Source organism: Aedes albopictus, chromosome 3 (genome assembly GCF_035046485.1).
Source record: "Aedes albopictus strain Foshan chromosome 3, AalbF5, whole genome shotgun sequence".
In the NCBI taxonomy this organism is placed as follows: domain Eukaryota; kingdom Metazoa; phylum Arthropoda; class Insecta; order Diptera; family Culicidae; genus Aedes; species Aedes albopictus.
Window position 1 is genome coordinate 252364144 of NC_085138.1, and position 12128 is coordinate 252376271.

Below are 12128 nucleotides of genomic sequence, written 5' to 3' on the forward strand. Positions count from 1 at the left end.
AACCATATTACCCACGCTTTTTGCACCATTTCATTACAGAAACGAAGAATTGACCGAACGAAGAATTCACCGAACGTGCCCCATTGCAATGAATAATAATAGGGTTTCGAACTATAGACACTATAGATTCCATAGACTCGCGGAGACATGGTTGAGCAATACGATTTTAGTGTGTTTTACCCTGAATTTAGAGTGTACCGAGCGAATATGACGTCACGCAATCCATTGTCGCTATTGAAATCGTGACGTCATGCTCGTTTGGCTACATGAACTGACAGTTCGTTTGGCTACAGTTGTCTTCGCCTCCGCGAGTCTATGGAATCTATAGTGTCTATATTTCGAACTACTTCGGTACCCGCGTCAATGGGGCACGTTCGGTGTAGTACTAGATTTGTAGTAATGAGCTGAATTTTTGTATGGTGAGAAGGTCAATAGGACGCAATCAGTGAAGTACTAGATTGAAAGTAGTGAGCAGGATTTTCGTATGGTGAGATGATCAATTCTCCATTTCTGCAATGAAATAGTGCAAACAGCGTAGGTTATATGATTTCTTGACTAATTTGAAAATGTTTGAGCAAAAGTTTGGATAACTGCGGCTGTCGTGAATCGCAAGTCAGTCCCATATGTAAAAAGTAGGCATTGAGAAAATGGCCTCTGAAGTTTTCAAATTCGATTTCCATGCGAAACTCTAAAAAATCGCCATGAATTGAAAACTTTTGCGATCATCATGAAACTTTCACATATTCTTTCAAACGTGAATACGTAAGACCGTTCGCAATGCTGTTTTATTTTGTATGGCGAGTTTTGAAATTTTTAAAATTCGCCATACAAAATAAAACAGCATTGCGAACGGCCTAACAGTGAAAAATATAAAACTGGCTAAAATAGTGTTAGGTTTTGTACCGGAGGGCGCACAAGTTCGTAATGGGACTGACTTGCGATTACATTTCATTATGGGACAATCTGACTTGATGTTGTTTTTCAATTTTACTGAACAAACTATATATTTTTTTTGTACGCAGCTGAAAGATCATCCGAAGAAAGCTCGAAAACGGTCATTAACTCATTTTTACCCAAAATGCAGATGGGACTGACTTGCGATTCGCGGCAGTGCGTTGTTGTATTTGCATAAATGGAAAATTGATCATCTCACCATACAAAAATCCTGCTCACTACTTTCAATCTAGTACTTCACTGATTGCGTCCTATTCTCCGTTTTTGCAATGAAATGGTACAAAACTTTGGATAACTATGTTGCTTATGTTGCAAGAAATGGAGAAAACAACAACAACGTTACCTAAAGATTTGCTCAAACAGCATCAATAGGAAGCAATCAGTGAAGTACTAGATTGAAAGTAGTGAGCTGGATTTTTGTATGGTGAGATGATCAATTCTCCGTTTCTGCAATGAAATGGTGTAAACAGCGTGGGTTATTTGATTTCTTGCTTAATTTTATGGTGTTTGAGCTAAACTTTGGGTAGCTGGTGTTGTTGTATTATTTATTTCATGCAACTTCAACTACACAGTTACCCAAAGTTTTGCTCAAACAGCATCAAATTAGGTAAGAAATCATATAACCCACGCTGTTTACACCATTTCATTGCAGAAACGGAGAATTGATCATCTCACCATACAAAAATCCAGCTCACTACTTTCAATCTAGTACTTCACTAATTGCTTCCTATTTAGGCATAAGGAACATAATACCCACGCTTTTTGTACCATTTCATTGCAGAAACGGAGAATTGACCTTCTCACCATACTAAAATTCAGCTCATTACTACAAATCTAGTACTTCACCGATCTGTCCTATTCCCGGCACCTTACAGCAAAACAATTCAATATATCACTTGCCGCATATTTTCGAAACGCTCTTCCGTGGGTAATCATCTCCCGCGACATTTTCGTAATGGGATCCACAGTCAAAATGAGCTACACTTTCACTCTGAAGCCGCACAAGTGCTCAAAACAACTATTACACGCAGACGGGTGCACTTCGGCAGCACAAAGACGGGTGCCGAAGTAATTTCCCATTTGCTTTTGCTGGAAGTTCGGCACTGGTGCCGAGAATAGGACAGATCGGTGAAGTACTAGATTTGTAGTAATGAGCTGAATTTTAGTATGGTGAAAAGGTCAATTCTCCGTTTCTGCAATAAAATAGTGCAAAAAGCGTGGGTATTATGATTCCTGGCCTAATTTAATGTTGTTTGAGCAAAACTTTGAGCAACAGTGTTGTTATTTTCTCCATTTCTTGCAACATAAACAACATAGTTATCCAAAGTTTTGCTCAAATAGCATCAAATTAGACAAGAAATCATAATACCAACGCATTTTGCATCATTTTATTGCAGAAACGGAGAATTGACCTTCTCATCATACTATAATTCAGCTCATTACTACAAATCTAGTACTGCACCGAACGTGCCCCATTAGCGCTAGACTAGGTGCAGTAAACTCGTTTAAAATCAACTTTCCGACAGAAAATCATTACCACAATCACTGTAAACAACATGTTTACGCAATAAGGTATCTGATTCAGATGGAAGAAGTGGACGAAAACAGTCGTTTCGTTGTGAATTTAGGTAATGCGCAATTTTGTTTACATGTAGTGCCTGGAATGGGGTCAAAAACCCCATGAAAAATGGTCATTGGCAGAGGCAGCTCTCAGTTAGAAACAGTAGAAGTGCTAATAGAAGGCTGAGCTGAGAAGCAGGCGGGGTGCGGACGTAACGGCAAGAACACCCACTGGCCATTCGGCCTAATGACCATAGACCGAATAGCCTGCCACCAGATTTATCAGTTTACATTTTGTTTCTTTCGCCTTTTTTATATACCTATGTCAGTCTATTTTTTAAATTTATTTGTTTCTTTGAATGTTGGCATTAGATTTTTGCTGTAGAGAGAAATCGCAAGAGTAAAGTCGCTCTCTGAATTCGCCCGGAGCTGTCAAATTTGACATTTCATTTTCTTGAGATGACCAGTAATCACATAACATTCCCTAGACGGCTACATATACATTCATAATAACGTCTAACCAGACACACAAAATTGCCGATATGAACTGATTCTTCCTTCCAAAATTTCCTGCATGCTTATGAATTTTGGCGATTTAGGAAATGTCTAGGAGTACCTAGGTATTTTTGCGATTTTTATCTTTAAATTGAATTTACTTGCAGATGAATATAAAGTAAATCGCATTAAATTTCAAACATTCCCAGCCAACTAGACGCAATGAAAGCGTGTCTGGTTGTCTGATTCTTAAGTGATAAATTAAAAATAGACTTATTTGCCGCGTCGAGACCATCGATTATCTAATGTTTTGTCACAACTCACAAGACGGGAGAAAATCAACAACCGTTACTTAATTTATGACACTGTTACAACGTTGTTTGGTCGCGAACTTCTAGTGCAACATTCAAGTACCTATCATACATGTTACATAACCCCAAGCGGGTTACAAGGCCGTTCTTTCAAAGCAAAACAACGCAGAATTTTTGTTCACGATAACACTAAAATGCCTATATTTCGAACCGCTACCTAAACTGCTAAGAACGTTCCCCTTATTTTCAAAATGCGATCGGGTTTGGGCTGGGATCATTGCTTTTCATATAAGATTCGTGTGGCGGCGAATGAAACTTGAAGAGGGCCCCAGGACAAAGTGGGAGGATTCCGGGATCCCCTTCCGAGTTCCATTCGAGCTGTTTTCCTCGGCGGCGCTACTGTCTGACTAATTACTGAGCTGGGGTTCGCTACTCTCGTTGGCATTGGCCTGTTGGGCTGCCTTAGGCGGCTTCCTTGGCCAGGCGTTCGGCCTTCTCGACGACCTCCTCAATGGGGCCGACCATGTAGAAAGCGACCTCGGGCAGGTGATCCAACTCACCGTTCAGGATCTTGGTGAATCCCTTGATGGTTTCCTCCAGGGGAACCAGCTTGCCGGCATGACCGGTGAAGACCTCAGCAACCTGGAAAGGCTGCGACAGGAAACGCTGGATCTTACGGGCACGGGCCACGGTCAGTTTGTCTTCTTCAGACAATTCATCCATACCCAGGATAGCAATGATATCCTGGAGGGACTTGTAGTCCTGCAGGATCTTCTGGACACCACGGGCAATGTTGTAGTGCTCGGCACCGATGATGTTGGGGTCCATGATACGGGAAGTAGAATCGAGAGGATCCACGGCAGGGTAGATACCCAGTTCGGCAATGGCACGCGACAGCACAGTGGTGGCGTCCAAGTGAGCGAAGGTGGTGGCCGGAGCGGGATCAGTCAAATCGTCAGCCGGCACGTAGATGGCCTGCACGGAAGTGATAGATCCCTTCTTGGTGGTGGTAATGCGCTCCTGCATGCTACCCATATCGGTGGCCAGGGTTGGCTGGTAACCGACAGCGGACGGGATACGACCCAGCAGGGCAGATACCTCGGAACCGGCCTGGGTGAAGCGGAAAATGTTGTCAATGAAGAGCAGCACATCCTGTCCCTCTTGATCGCGGAAGTACTCAGCAACGGTCAGACCAGTCAGGGCGACACGGGCACGGGCGCCGGGGGGTTCGTTCATCTGACCGTACACCAGAGCGACCTGCAATGTGGAGATGGAGGAGCATAGAGATATAAGTATTAATGCACTATTAGAAGGAGAAGTTAGGGCGTGCTTATTTCATAGGAAACCGAAATAGTGGCCCATACTTCATATAATCGCATAACTGTTGTTAACGATTTACTAGTAAATTCTGCTATTCTGCTATTATCAACGCATCCCCTGGCTTTCGCCCATCTGCGTTTCACTAGGCAATACGTCTACCAATTCAAGCATAACTTTTCAATCCGACGTAACTCGAGAATGTAAACAAATCCGGGTTAAGGGCTGCATGCATGATTCATAAAGCAAATTAAAGAATCCACATCACTGTTTGATGATTTATTGCTTAATTTGTTTAACTAAGCATATTTTCAGAAACGACGTATCTAGCTATTTTGATGTTTACAACTTTACTGATAGATACACCGTTTTGATATATGAGAAAACCAAACGACGTAACTAGCCAAAATCAAAAGTAACAGATACACCAAACTGGCACCATACAAAAGCGACGTATCTGGCATGACGTATCTCTAACCAACCCGGTGTATGTGTATTTTTGTCAAAATTCATTGTGAAAATGATATGGAATGAGTAGGTTTTGTTTCTTACCTAGTGCGTGCTATATCCCTGGTGATGTTAAGCAAGAAAAAACTTATGAAAAGTCTTTTTATAAAAAAACTATTTTAGTGGAATGGTCGTCAACATTGACCATGAATTTACTCAGATCAGTGAAAAAGTTAGATACGTCGATTTGAAAAATTATGCTTGAATTGATGTTTATGGGCTTGCCGGACCAAGTCATGTAGCTAAGCCAAACACCCCACCTACAACTGTTAGGTAGGCATCTCTGTCCCGCCCACTGGTCTTTTACAGCTAGTTGTAGGTGCATGTGTGCGTGTAAGTATTGGTGTATGTGTGTTAGTGTTGGTGTATTGTAGGCGCCAACTCGTTCTAATCCACTCTGATTGCTAACACCTTAATGAACCATTACCCTTAAATCTGGCAATCTATGAAATAGAATGAGTTAAGCGCCTGTACATAACAGTCAGTTAAATCAAACAAGGAATATTAGTATTAAAGCAAAGATACAACGAAGCAACGCCCCGAACCTCGAGAGCACAAACCCCAAGAACCAAATGACAGGCTGCGCCGACAGTCGATCGATTGGCCCCCACCAGTGAATAAACAATCGAGGGGCCATCCATTAATTACGTAAGGGTTTTTGGGGGGAGGGGGGGTTTGAGAAATCTTACGCGCCATACAAAAATATTTGGGCTTTCATACAAAAAATCTTACAAGGAGGGGTGGGGGTGTCGAAAAATCGTGAAAATTGCCTTACATAATAAACTAGCTGTACCCGGCAAACTTTGTCTTGCCTACTGCGTTTTTTGACGTTTCAAGTTTCTAGCCAAGACCAAGTCCCCGGTCAAAATGTATGGAAGATCGATTTTAAAAAACTCTCAATTTTTCCATGTTTTTTGTCTCATAAACCTTCCTTGTGTGAAAACCAACAGAACAAAACCTAGACGACCAAAATCGGTCCTTCCGTTCGCAAGTTATGCGCGGTCCCACGTATGCGACTGCATTTTTATATAGATAGATAGATAGATAGATGGACAGCCCCCGAGCAAACCCCCCAGAACAAACCGCCACCAGCTCTCCCGACCTGGGCCCAACAAATCCGAGGCACAGCCCAGCTATAGCTTCACCTTAGAACCAAAATCTAGATTGCAGAGCACAATACTTCCCAAGTAACCACGCAGCTCGGGCCGCAAATCACGCACAACCGAAACCGATCTAGGATAGAGAAGGGTCTCTTTCTACTCCAACCCGGACTCAACTGCACCCACAGGGTAGCGCACATCACACACACACTGCACTCATGCATCCATCACGACCCGAGCCGCACGGTCACCTGGGTTGCTTCTATCTGCATGGCCTCCAACCCGTAACGCAGAGTTTAAATCCCTCTCTTGCATTACAAAGCAGTCCCTCTTCCCAAAGTTTGTGCGTGGTATAAATGAGATTATAAAGTTGAAGAAATCGTCACCAACACAACCGCCAACAATGAGCACTCAATGGTGTCGGCAGAATCAATGACGACCCCCTCAGTCCCAAACCCAATTATCCTACACTACCCAAGTAACCACAATGCTGAAGCCGTACCTACGCACTGCACGTACGAAGTACATACAGACCTACCCGCACCGCCTAAACAAACCACCTAGGCCGAACACAAGCGAAAAGCGGCGCCACCACCGTTGAACCACGACTATACTAGTAGGTGCAGGGCTGTTACAAAAGTGTCGATTTGGAAACCGCAAAGTCCGCGCCAAGCAATTTGAAATCCGCGCCGAGGTCATCAAATCCGCGCCAGTGCAAAAACATGTGGTTTTGATGACTCAAACGCTCAAACTCTAAAAAGGCAGAATTTTTCAGAGAAGATCCAAATAAAATGAACTATTCATGACTTTTGTTACACTTTAGAAGAAGAGATTTTCTATTGATAAATCGATTTTTAACCAATACAAAACCATGAATTTAATTGACAACTTATACATCAAACAAGAGTTTCAACATGTTGAAAACAGACTAGTTTTTTTAATTGGAATATAAAGTTTCGGATCAATAGTTCTTTGATTGCTTATCAATCAGGGTGTCTGCTATTTTACGAAAATGGAAGTACAGTGACCCCACAATTTATGAATCGGCAAAAATGACCACAGTTTATGGATCACTCCATTTGATCAACATGGTGATTCATAAATAGTGTACAAAAATTAAGGTGATTCATCGGTGTGGGGTCACTGTACCTGTTCCCTGAAGCAGTGCCAAAAAAGGAGCATTCTTGGCGAAACTTGAAATATTTTAATTTATAGCCAACATTATGGTAGAAATCCTGAAAGTAATCTGACCTAAGTTTTGGAACCGAAAAAAAAATTTTAGAATCTTTTTGAAAACTTCATGGATTACTTTCTGCAGAAACTTATTTTGTTGAATCTTCACAGTAATACAAGGTGCGACACTAGCATAAACTAATTACTAGAGCAATTTATTGATTACATCACCAATAAATTTTATTCCTATGGAAGATATTTATAAAAAAAAGTATTTCGTGGCAACTTTTCTAAACATTAAGACAAAAGATATGCAGAAAATTATTAAATCATAAGAAATTTATGATAAATTGGTCTGGCCACACCACATCCTCAGTGAAGATATCAGCAAGAATGTCCTCAGGACATTTTGTGTCGGAAAACCACTCAGATTCTATCAGATTGATTGCTTACGATACACATAGTCTACAAAACAAATGGTTTTCTTGACGGGATTCTGTTACATTTGACTCTTGATTTGACTACAAAATTCAACCAAATGTTCTTCAAAATTTCCGATAGACGTCTTTTCGCAAATTCCACAAAAAAGCTTTTAGAAACACCTACTTTAGAAATCTTGCCATTTCAGTGTTTTTTTTTTTCGAAAGTCAGGCATTGCTCTATAGGTAAGTTCCATCCAAAATTTAGCCAAAAACTGATCTCAGGATTAAGGCAGAAATGACTTCAAGAGTTTGACTAAGAAATTCAGAATATGATCTTCTAAGTTTCAACAAATTTAGAAGCTCAAGTTGCGATGCAACTTAACTAGTACTCCATGCTATTGACTATAAACATTGTTTTGCTCAAACACAAAATTCCATAATTCTAATTTGAAAATGTTCGTTTTTTCTGATTGTGTTGAACTTCGTCCCCAAATGTTTGATGTAAGTAGATTTATAAACCATTTCCGCAAAATCCGCGCCAAAATTAGTAAAAACGCGCGAAACGCAAAAACCGCGAAAAACGCAAAATCCGCGCCACTTGTAACAGCCCTGTAGGTGTAATCGCAATTAAGCAATCGTAGATCCATTCCCCGCTCCTACTCAGCCCTAACGATCCATAGCAATGCTTGTCAATATATGCATCCCACACACGCAACCCCCACAACCCAACAGTATGGTCACTTCTGCGCCATCTTACTTATAATCACATCAACAGATAACGTTTCAAAAATATGTAAAACACAATGATGAAAAACAGTTATAAGAAAGGCTAAAAAGCACTGTGGGGTGAATAACATGATCTTTGGGATAGCTTTCTTTTCAAAATATATTTGTATTTATTTAGTAAGCCTTTATATCTACATTTAAATTGTTATTATTAGCTTTATTAAGGAGATTTTCAGCCCGCGGCTGGTTCATCTCCAAAGAATCTACATTTAAAACAAAATTCTAGAAAAAATGCTTCAATATAGCGTAACGAAAATGAAAATGCAGTTACGTTTTATCGAGGTACGACTGTAGTAAAACACCCTGGAACTATCGAAGAAAGCTCACAGAAATTTCTTGAAGATATTACAGGAAAAACTTTGGAAGAAATTTCGAGAGAAACTCTTGCATAAAATTCATGAAAAACTTTTTAAGAAATCCTTGAAGGAACTCTAGTAAAATTCCCAGGAATAACTCCTGTAGCAACTCTGGGAGAAATTCTGGTACCTATTCAGATCTCCTGTGGAAGTCCCAGGAATAAAATTCCCAGAATTTCCAGGCAGTTGAAACCCTAATAAAATAATAGGACGCAATCAGTGAAGTGCTGGATTTGTAGTAATGAGCTGAATTTTTGTATGGTGAGAAGGTGAATTCTTCGTTTCTGCAAGGAAATTGTACGAAAAGCGTGGGTATTATGATTCCTAATTTGATGCTGTTTGTGCAAAAATTTGAAAAACTGTACTGTTTCTTCGACATAAAAGGAACTGTTTGTTATACATTAACAATTGTTTCCTTGTCCTTAAGGACAAGGTATTTGGAGTACATAGCTCAAAATTTCTAGAGCACCGTTTTTTAGAACCGTTGAACGGATTTGGATGAAAATGCATCACGCTAATTGTTCAGTGGTAGTCAACAGCGTGATGCATTTTAATCCAAATCCGTTCAACGGCTCTAAAAAACGGTGCTCTAGAAATTTTGAGCAATGTACTCCAAATACCTTGTCCTTAATGATACTGTACTGTAATAGGATCCCGTAATTTTGAAAATAAACTATTAAACTAAACAGCAACAGATAGAAGAGATTTACTGTTAGGAGATTAAGACAAACTGTAAAATTCTATGAGAGGTATTTTTAAAGAATTTCAAAAAATTCTATCTAACTAGATAATTTTGGTTTTACAATCATTTGTATACAATAGGTTAATGACCTAAAATATTCTCCTATGAAACTTGCAAACAAGATATTGCGAGAAGTAAACAAACACTATCTATCTATTTGATTCGCGCCACTAGTCTAGACGATCTGCCGATGCGATCGTATTGAGAACTATTTATTATTACCTTCTGCAGAAGAAATTAAATACCAGAAACTATATTACGTTCGAAATATACAAAATACCTATTACGAATTATCACCTGAGACCACATCACTATAATTCACAAGTCACAAAACTAGATACTAGATTTGTATGTCACTAAGTACTGATAACTATATAAAACTGGCACTCACCTTGGAGGTCTTATCCTTGAGCGAGATGACACCGCCCTCAATCATCTCGTTGTACAGATCGTTACCCTCGCGGGTACGCTCACCGACACCGGCAAACACGGAATAACCACCATGGGCCTTGGCAACGTTGTTGATCAGCTCCATAATCAGTACAGTCTTGCCGACACCGGCACCACCGAACAGACCGATTTTGCCTCCCTTGGCGTACGGGGCCAGCAGATCGACGACCTTAATGCCGGTGACCAGAATCTCCTGCTCGACGCTCATGTCGATGAACTCCGGAGCTTCGGCGTGGATCGGAGCGGACAGATTGGTCTCAATCGGACCGCGCTCGTCAATCGGCTCACCGATGACGTTGATGATACGGCCCAGAGTTTCGGCACCGACCGGAATCCTAATGGGCGATCCGGTGTCCAGAACGCGCTGGCCACGCACCAAACCCTCGGTACCGTCCATGGCAATCGTACGGACGGTGTTCTCACCCAGATGTTGCGCAACTTCCAGCACCAGCCGGGAGCCACGCTCCTGAACTTCCAGAGCGTTCAGAATTGGCGGCAGGTTGTCGTCGAACTGGACATCCACGACGGCACCGATAACGGCCACCACCTTTCCCTGGGCACCGGCAGCCGCCTTTGCTGCAGCCTTCGCCGCATAGCCACGGGCCACGACCTGCTCCGCCCGGGCCGCGACGGCCATCAGCGTTTTCATCGAGGAAAACATCTCTTTTTCTGGTCTCGAACACGCACTCTACCTTTTTGGATCCTCAGCCTAAAATCAGCACAGAAAACAGAACGAAAAGCACATTAATTTTAAATCCAAAAACTATCCATTATCTAATATGGAGGTGATTACGCAAACCTTCTTTTGCACTGTCTCGCGCCGCTTCCGCACACACTTACCCTTATGACATTCGGTCCAAAAATGAAGGATCTCGTCGAAAATGTCGTTCGTCTCGAAGTGTGTTGCTGATGCGAGTGATGGAAAGAGAGTGCACTTCCAAGATGTCTGCCAGATTATGTCGACAGAGTCGATTTCGCCACCAGCGAAAGAGCGAATAGCTAAATCGACTCTCGCCTTGTGAGCTCGCGACAACACCAAAATAATACGGGGGGTATTCTACAAGCACGGGCCGCACTAGGGTAAATGATAATGGTTGGACCAACTGAAAAGCTGATCATGGTTACTATTGCTTTTTCGGGTGTTTGAAGGTTTTCAGCAGGCTACCTTACCGGGGCCGCGCTGCCTACATTTCAGCTACAATCATCAAAAAAATTCAAATTTATTCTAGTAATTGTTGATGCGTTTACAAAATATGTAAAATTTTACCCTACTTAAACAAACAATACTAAGGAAGTTATTGATAATATTCTTTTATATATGAATCACTACAGTAAACCATTGAGGATCGTAACAGATAGAGGTAGTTGTTTTACGTCTACAAGTTTTAAAAAGTTTTGTGCGGACAAATATATATTTTTTTTATTCTTAATCACTTAACCTAATTTACAGCTCTTTTGTCCACTAGGGCACTACGTGAGCGATTCCAATAATTGGACGCTGTACTTACACTTTGTACAGCGCCTACATGTATTCTAGATTGAGTTTAAATAAGGGCGAAAGTAACATGAGAGAGTTCTCTTCATCGACTCTCTCTTCTGCAAATTAAAGTGACAAGATGCAAATTCAATCGAACTTTTTTACACTTAGACGCTAGATTGCATCGCAACCTAGCGATTTATGACCAAAAAGTTCAACAATACTTGCATCTTGTCACTTTAATTTAAAGAAGAGAGAGTCGACGAAGAGAACTCTCTCATGTTACTTTCGCCCTTATTTAAACTCAATCTAATATTCTATTCTAGTTCAACTATTACTATTTCGAACTGGTGCCTTGTGCTGCTTCAACTTTTCTACCCTAGGGATGCCAGATGTGAAGACATGTCTTCAAATTGAAGACATTTGAAATTCTGTGAAGACATTTATTTTTGTGAAGACATGTAGAAGACATTTCAAA

At 41.0% G+C, this 12128-nt stretch overlaps 1 protein-coding gene across 1 annotated transcript; it reads right to left on the bottom strand.

Annotated features, from left to right (window-relative positions):
* Positions 1–3491: 3491 nt before the first annotated feature.
* Positions 3492–11167, bottom strand: LOC134291854 (ATP synthase subunit beta, mitochondrial). Its single transcript, XM_062860187.1, has 3 exons — positions 11014–11167; positions 10115–10882; positions 3492–4577 (listed from the first exon to the last, which is right to left on the bottom strand). The coding sequence occupies exons 2-3, from the start codon at positions 10832–10834 to the stop codon at positions 3783–3785; spliced, it is 1515 nt and encodes a 504-aa protein (XP_062716171.1). The 5' UTR covers positions 10835–10882; positions 11014–11167; the 3' UTR covers positions 3492–3782.
* Positions 11168–12128: the final 961 nt, after the last annotated feature.

Bases quoted from the DNA above. Each gene is read 5' to 3' on its own strand.
- LOC134291854 (XM_062860187.1), bottom strand. From the start codon at position 10,834: ATGTTTTCCTCGATGAAAACGCTGATGGCCGTCGCGGCCCGGGCGGAG. The intron at 4,578-10,114 runs GTGAGTGCCAGT...TCCACATTGCAG, and splicing joins TCAAGGATAAGACCTCCAAG to GTCGCTCTGGTGTACGGTCA.